The sequence below is a fragment of the Aplysia californica genome, unplaced genomic scaffold, assembly GCF_000002075.1.
Source record: "Aplysia californica isolate F4 #8 unplaced genomic scaffold, AplCal3.0 scaffold00422, whole genome shotgun sequence".
Classification (NCBI taxonomy): domain Eukaryota; kingdom Metazoa; phylum Mollusca; class Gastropoda; order Aplysiida; family Aplysiidae; genus Aplysia; species Aplysia californica.
Window position 1 is genome coordinate 86,640 of NW_004797692.1, and position 7,671 is coordinate 94,310.

Sequence of the window (7,671 nt, forward strand, 5' to 3'; positions counted from 1 at the left end):
TGTGTGTGTGTGTGTGTGTGTGTGTGTGTGTGTGTGTTTGTGTGGGTATGTAGGTGTGAGTAGGTGTGTGTATGTATGTGGGTGAAATTTAAAAAAATAAGTGATGGGCTGGGATTCGTTTCTTTCTTTGTCTTTTTACTGCTGATGAATATAGTTGAAGAAACATAATATTTTTGCGTAAAGCTCAATGAACACCCACCCTGTGACCCAAGACTATCTTGGAGCTATTTGTTAAATTATATTGAATATAACCCTTTAACTTAGATAAAAACTGTAACGTAGGCATTGACTCTGAAACGATCGAACCAGAATGGAAATATTGTAATTCTTAATTCGTTCAAACATAATAGTGGCACATTACCAGTTAAACATACCCTTTTGCCCTTTTCTTTCTCGTGGTAAATTTTGATCCCAAACTGTATCAGATCCTGAATCAGACCAAGAACTTGATCAACAGCCAGGCCTTCTAGATTGTTCTTCCCGTGCAAACCTGTTATAACATAAATAAGATAACAGTTAAAGCCGTTGGTGTCTTTGATGAAATACCTATAATCCGTGGCAAACCGGAAGATGTGTTGTCAAAACAATGAACTTGTTACAGTCATGGTGACATTGAAACAGACTCTGCAATTGCATAGTAAAGTTTCCACCTTAACAGGACTATTTTGTTGTTATCTTATGAAGTTTTTGGGATTGTGACTTGGGTTAAAAAGAAGAATATTTTGTTCACCGTTATCGAATTTTGCGTATTTTCCCTCCGTTTTCATTTAAAAAGAAATTATTGGGGTTTTTGGGGTTTTTTTGGGGGGGAGGGGGGGGTGGTAGTTTTGTTTCGAAATATTTTTGTTGTGGGTATTGGAAGACGCCGTTGGTAGGTCCTACTTCTTTTTTTCCCCTGTGTTGTTTCTGACAGTTCGTCTTGCTTTTTCTCAGCCCTAAATGATCATTATTAGGTCAATGTGTTTCTCTTTACGCAAACAAACAGACATTCAAACAATATTTTTGTTTGCAATGGTTAAATATGAATGTGTGGTACAACACACATCTAATTCATGCCATGACAAAAACGTTATTCGACCACTTATAACTGAACAATGGAAAGAACCAACTTACCGAATTCTCTCGCTAGGTATGTTGCAATGGCCACGGACTGTCCATACGATTTGCTAGCTACTTCCAGGTATGGCGCCTGACCGAACGGTGCAACTGCAGTGTCATAGAAGTAGAGACAGTTTAGTTTTAGTTTTAGTAGAGGTTTTACGGCGCTCGCAACGGTATAAGGTCATATGAGTGCCAGAGAATTAGAGGTGTTACAAGAGAGTAACAAACATAAAAAAGAAGAAGAGGAGATAAGGACGATATATTATTATGTTAGATAGGAAAGAAGAAGCAAACCACACCAGAGCACCCGAAGTAGAGTACTTAGCCATAATGTTTCAAAGACGAAGAGACATACTTGGCTATCTAATGTTTTATAGAGGTAGCCATACAGTTGCACAGACGAAGAGACATTCATGCAATCTTTCATACAAGTAGAGACATACCTGGTTATCTAATGTTTCATAGAAGTAGAGACATACTTGTTCATTTTATTCTTTCATAATCTAGAGCAATGTTGACCTGACTCACACTGAGTCCGGTCCATCACACCCGGTGACTGACTATACGACAGTTTGGTTAGGTCCCTCTCTTGTAGAATATATTATACAGTGTTGTCTTTAGTTTTAATCTTAGCCGTTCCTAAAGATACTTTCGAGGCGCAACTTTGTGCAGTTTTATTAAACCAATTAGACAAAAAAGGCAAAATTTTAATGTAGTTACTGTTCGAATATTATTCAAAATTCTCCCACCCTTCTCAACGTTTTCTACAATGATGATGATGATGATGATGATGATGATGATGATGATGATGATGATGATGATGACTTTGAAAAGAATATCAATGGAGACGAAAATGAAAACAAAAAAATTGTGATAAAAGGGAAGACCCAAAAAAGAACGATCCTGATTTCGTAAAATTGGAGTTGGTTGTTTGTCACTTCGTTTATGGTCCTTTTTCACCCAAACAGTAGGGTAAAGAAGAAGAAGAAATAGAGAAAAACAAGCAATAATGCGACAAAGAAAACACCAACAGCTACAAGGGCAATATAATGAAAACTGCAACAATGTCGGCAATAATGACAACAACTTTCACAGGAACAACAACAAAAAACAAAACAACAGCCTCACCAAAAACAACAACAACAACAACAAAAACAACGGTAGCAACAACTGCCTCGCAAAAAAAACCCCACAACAACAATGGCAATAAAATCAATGTCAACAGACAACTCCTCTTTAAATGTCTACAATAAAACACAATTTAATTCGATTGAATTTGACATAATTTAATATAATTTAATGATACAGCATTACGTTTTTTGTATTTGGGCCACTCTTGGTGAGTAAAACGGACGTCCTCAAAGGGTACTTCTGCTGCAGCAAAGACCAGTCTGATGAACTCCGCTCGGCCCATGCCATCAAAATACATAAGTTTATACGAATGGGTTGCCATACTCGCTGTCTTCCGCTCTCGGAATGTCTGCACTGTGCACAGCTGCTGCAAATAACAATAATACCCAATAAAACAATAATGGCGTTTAATCCGGGTGCGACCAGATCTGCTGCTTATCCACCTGTTTTCTAAGTAATCGAAGTACTGTTAGGGATTTAAAACATGCATCAAACAAAACGTAACCCAGATGGCTGTAGTGAGGAAAACCTTTCAATTTAGCTGCGAATAGGAAAGCATGCAGCTTAAGAATTAAAACTGCAAAGCTGTTTTAAGAAAAGTAATAAATGTTGTCGCTTTCTTATTGAGGAAATAGTTTATAGGCCTACTGTCGTCGTTGTTGTGTTGTCCTTGAGGGAGTTTGGTAGAGGTTTATCTTGGAAAAACCATCAATACTAGGCTTGACTGTCATCCCCTAGCTGCTCTGATCTTGTGCATACAAAAATAAATAAAATAATGTTCCTTTTTAAAGGAAATTAAGAAGTTTTCTTGTTGATAATAAGATTATTTTCCCTTTTTACAAATTCTATGATCAAAAGCGTGTTACTATTTTGTTTTTTCTGCTTGGGTGAAACTGTATGGCGAAAGACAGAATAATAATAATTGACAGAACCATTAAAAAAACTCAGCAAGATCTTTAGGTATCATTTTTCTAGAATTGATGAAATGTATGAGATTACAAGTAAAAAAAAGATAGACAATATTATAAACAACCCACCACACCCTCTTTCCACACAAATTGTAAGATCACGCAATGGCAGATACATACCACTCAGAACAAAGAAAGAAAGATACAAGAGAAGTTTCATACCATCTCGTATAAGGCTACTGTTAGAATATATATATAAATATATATATTTACTGTTCCCAATACATTACCTATATAAATCTAAAGGTCTTACGATGAATTCATACATGTGGTTGAATGATGCATCTAATGTGATGTGTACGTTATTGTCAGTTTTACCTTTCTTTTCATATTGAATTTTAATTAGATTATATAATATAACATAATTTCTAAGTATGCCATCATTTGTTTTTATTGTCCTGTACAGCCAAGAAAAATTTCTTTCAGGGACAATTACGTATTTTCTGATGTTGATGTTATCTTATCTTATCTTATCTTATTTTATTTTATCTTATCTTATCTTTCAGTCGTTAGTTAAATTTTGAAAAGTCTTTAATTTTACAGTCTGATTCCTGCCTCTTTTTATAGACTCAACAGAGTCAGAAATGTTACTTCCATGTTCAAAAGATCGTTGTGAAAAGACTTCATTCTTAATCGTCAGACAAAATAAAACCAAGAGCCGTATGTCTGAGATCTCTTGCGTATGCACTACACACAACAAGCCAAGTACACAATTAGCTTTTGTGTAAATCTAAGATAATAATAATATTATGTGTCACGACACGGTGGAATCAGGCGCTCGTCAATTTTTGGGCATGTGAAGTAATACGTATCTTCTTAAAGCTTGTTCATTTGTCTATCTTTCGATGGAACAAGTGCCCATCTAATTGCCCAGGTAAAATTAGCTAGAAAATGGCAGCTAAAGTTTGATGACTTCCAAAGCTTGAGAGTCCTTGGAAACTGAAAATTTACTTTGTTGTGCCTATAAACAACATTTTTCAGAAAATTCAACACAGATATGTGCTTTTAAATGGAGATAGCAGGTATTGAGCCAAAACACAAAAATTTGATCAAAATTGCCAAACCGTCGGTAAAATGCCAATATCTTCAATTTCTTTTTTTTGAACAGCGCCTGACTTGACCACGATGTCTCACAAATCCGTTCGAAAATCAAAACAAAACGAACAAGAAAAAAGAATTCTAAACTATCAACTTCAGTAAAAGATTACTTACTTCAGCCTCTCGGGGTTGAGACGTTCAGTCTGTCTCAGTTACCTGTAATATTCAAAGTCACACTGATTGTTGACCTCTTACAAAACTACGAGCCCTACGTTTTCCTGGCATGGAAAACGTAATTTATGCCCAGTCACTAAACAGACTGTTTAATGAAACTGTTCTTTGGTGAAAATGTAAACTATTAGATCTATGTATAACTTTCAAAGTTTCAAGGTATTGTGTGCGGTATGCAAACTACTCACTTTAGCTGAAGTCAAATAATTAATTTCAGAGTTATGACAATTCTAAACGTATGAACCGAAAAAGTAACACAATAACGGTCGTACTTGATTTCGAAGTTCAATGAAACAGCACCGACAAGACAAAACGGCATGCAGCTCCAGTTAGCGCAAAGCCTGCTAGATAAAAGAGCTCTGCTCTTGTCATTGATATACGGATCTCTGCACAAGGTCTCTCTCTCTCTCTCTCTCTCTCTCTCTCTCTCTCTCTCTCTCTCTCTCTCTCTCTCTCCCTATGTCTGTCCCCTCTCCCTACTCTCTCTCTCTCCGTCTATCTCTTTCTCTTTCACTTTCTCCCTCTGCCTCTCTCTTTGTGTATGCATAAATACATGCATAATGTATTCTGTATGCATGTGTGTATTAGCACCATGGTAATAATCAATTTCTCAGCCACCAAGTATGAATAGTTCTACCATGATGAGACCAGGAATTTCTACATTAGCCAAACCTTTACGGTGAGTTTTGAACAGGAGGACAAAGAGCTAGGGTTTTAAAACAGCAAAACAGTTCTAAGAAAAACGTATTACATGTATTATAGTTGTTACCTCCTTACAGAGGGAGGCCTGTATAGAGGTGTTGCGATTGGTTTCTTTTTCTCTGTTCTGATCTATCTATCTATCTATCTATCTATCTATCTATCTATCTATCTATCTATCTATCTGTCTATCTATCTATCTATCTGTCTACCTATTTATCTAACTATCTATCTATCTAGCTGTCTGTCTGTCTATCTGTCTGTCTATCTATCTACCTACGAAATATTGCGTTTTCGTAATCCTACAGTTTTTGCCCTCAGTGTCGCAATAACCATTAATGATTTGTCTTATATTGTCCAAAAACTATATTTCAATAAACAATAATTAAATCTTATTAGGCCCCACATTCTTCCCGTAACAGACATCCACAATTCAAGTAGGTCGCCATGTGGATTCCAGTCAGGGCCATTTAAAAGTCCAGAGCGACAGGATCCACGTTCTTTAGGGCCTCGGGCAACTTTTCATTATTTCCTCCGGTCCGGCTTGAGCATCTCTGCGATATCGTTTCACTTGATACTTTTGTCTATCTATCTATCTATCTATCTATCTATCTATCTATCTATCTATCTATCTATCTATCTATCTATCTATCTATCTATCTATCTATCTATTTATCTATCTATCTATCTATCTATCTTGATCACACACACACGCACACACACACACACGCACACACACACACACACACACACACACACACACACACACACACACACACTCATACTCACACACGAACAGGCATACAAATAAGTGCGCTCAAGTAGTTAATTAAAATTTGATGTTTTAGTATAGTCGCAGTGTTTCTAATAATAATATTGTCGTTGTCAAACTGTTCAAATGTACAAAACCTTTTAGGAGAGGGGGAAAACTGTTTCATTTTTTAAAATAAGTGTACACCTCTTATGTACTTTCTTTGCTTTTCCTAACATTTCGAAAGTACACAAAATTTTAGTACAGAAACATTGCGTGAATTTTGTTGATAGGGGCGTAAAAAATCTAGACTTAAAATGATCAAAATGAAAAATAGAACTAGAATGGATGATAAGATAATTGCTTACTCAAAGCGACACACGTGCGACAGTTAGGTGCATTGTGTATCAGTTTATCAATTTCATTTTTTTTTTCGAAGAAAAGTTTCAAGATGCAACCAATTAATGTATTACGTACGGAACTATAATATTTCTTATATATTTAATCACACGAAAGTATTATTTAAAATGTAGATGCTTTTCACGTCACCATCGACACAATTTAGGTTATTTAGTAAGAAGATTTTTCAGGGCCAACTTGGACAGAGAGGGACACAGCGTCCCAGGTAAAAGCCTGAGATACTCGATAAAAGTTCTCCTCACTCGAGAATCAAACCCACATTTACTGCGTTCGATACGCAGTGTGTAACCACTACACCACAGACGCCAGTCAGACATCAGATGGCAGTGCGGGGACCAAGGTAGGGAATGTCTGTAGAAAGAGTCAGTGGGTGGTTGGCGGGTGCTCTTGTGTGGTTTGCTCCTTCTTCCCCCCCAAAAAAAAACAAACAACAATCTATCTTCCGTATCTCCCCTTTTTCTGTTTTGTGTTTGGTACTAAACTCTCTAATAATAATAATAATATCTCAAATCTGTGACATTTATATGACCTTATTGTTTTGCAGGTGCTGTTGAACTCTTGCTAAAAATAAACACAAAGAGTCGCTGAATGCATTGTTCAGTCACATAAGCGGAGTTCAGATTAACATTAGTGACTCAACCGTTCGGAATTGTGGGGGGTGGGGGGTGGGGGGTGGAGAGGGAGAAGACTGTTCCAACATCAGATAAGGAGTGCGACATCCACTGTTCTGTAACTCGCTCTAAAACATAGCACACACTGCCAAATTCATTCCATTGAGTTAGGCAGATTTTCTTCCCTGAAGAGATAAAAGCTACCATTTAGACCCTAACGACTGATGAGCCCCGCGACAATGAAACACAACCGTGTGAGATTTTAAAGGTCATAGTCGAATTCAATTGAATATGGTCGTATTGTGCCAAAATAATGAGTAATAAAAAAAATTTGTATAGCATTTGTATAGCACAAATCCCCGCTCGACAGCAAATTCTATGCGCCTTACACTATGCCAATACCCCAGCAGACCATAGAACACTCAGAAACATTTTCAGCTTTCCCGGAAGGTACAGTGCAAGCAGTTGATTAAGCGCTCAAACACTAACAATCTGACAAGATCTGTCACTGTCTGAAGCTGGGTACCCATTCCCAACTGGGTGAAGTGAGGATAATTCGCGTAAAGTGCCTAACCCACAAACACAACGTCGGGCCCCTGACCGAATTCGAAGTCACGACCGTACGGTTGCGAGTCTGAGAGCCTAACCACTAGGCCACTGATGTAACTTTTGCCCCTCAATGAAGGGAAATCTGAGAGATCTTAATTGAGTAAGACGAATC

The 7,671-nt window shown here is 37.2% G+C and overlaps 1 protein-coding gene across 1 annotated transcript in view; it reads right to left on the reverse strand.

The window, feature by feature from the left end:
• Nucleotides 1–2,593, reverse strand: part of LOC101859804 (glutathione S-transferase 1-like) — a 5,658-nt gene extending 3,065 nt beyond the window's left edge. The window contains exons 1-3 of the mRNA XM_005104508.3: nucleotides 2,416–2,593; nucleotides 1,114–1,206; nucleotides 375–490 (exon numbers count right to left, since the gene is read on the reverse strand). Of these exons, the coding sequence (XP_005104565.2) occupies nucleotides 375–490; nucleotides 1,114–1,206; nucleotides 2,416–2,554 (348 nt within the window). The 5' untranslated portion in view covers nucleotides 2,555–2,593. The remainder of the gene's footprint in view (nucleotides 1–374; nucleotides 491–1,113; nucleotides 1,207–2,415) is intronic.
• Nucleotides 2,594–7,671: the final 5,078 nt, after the last annotated feature.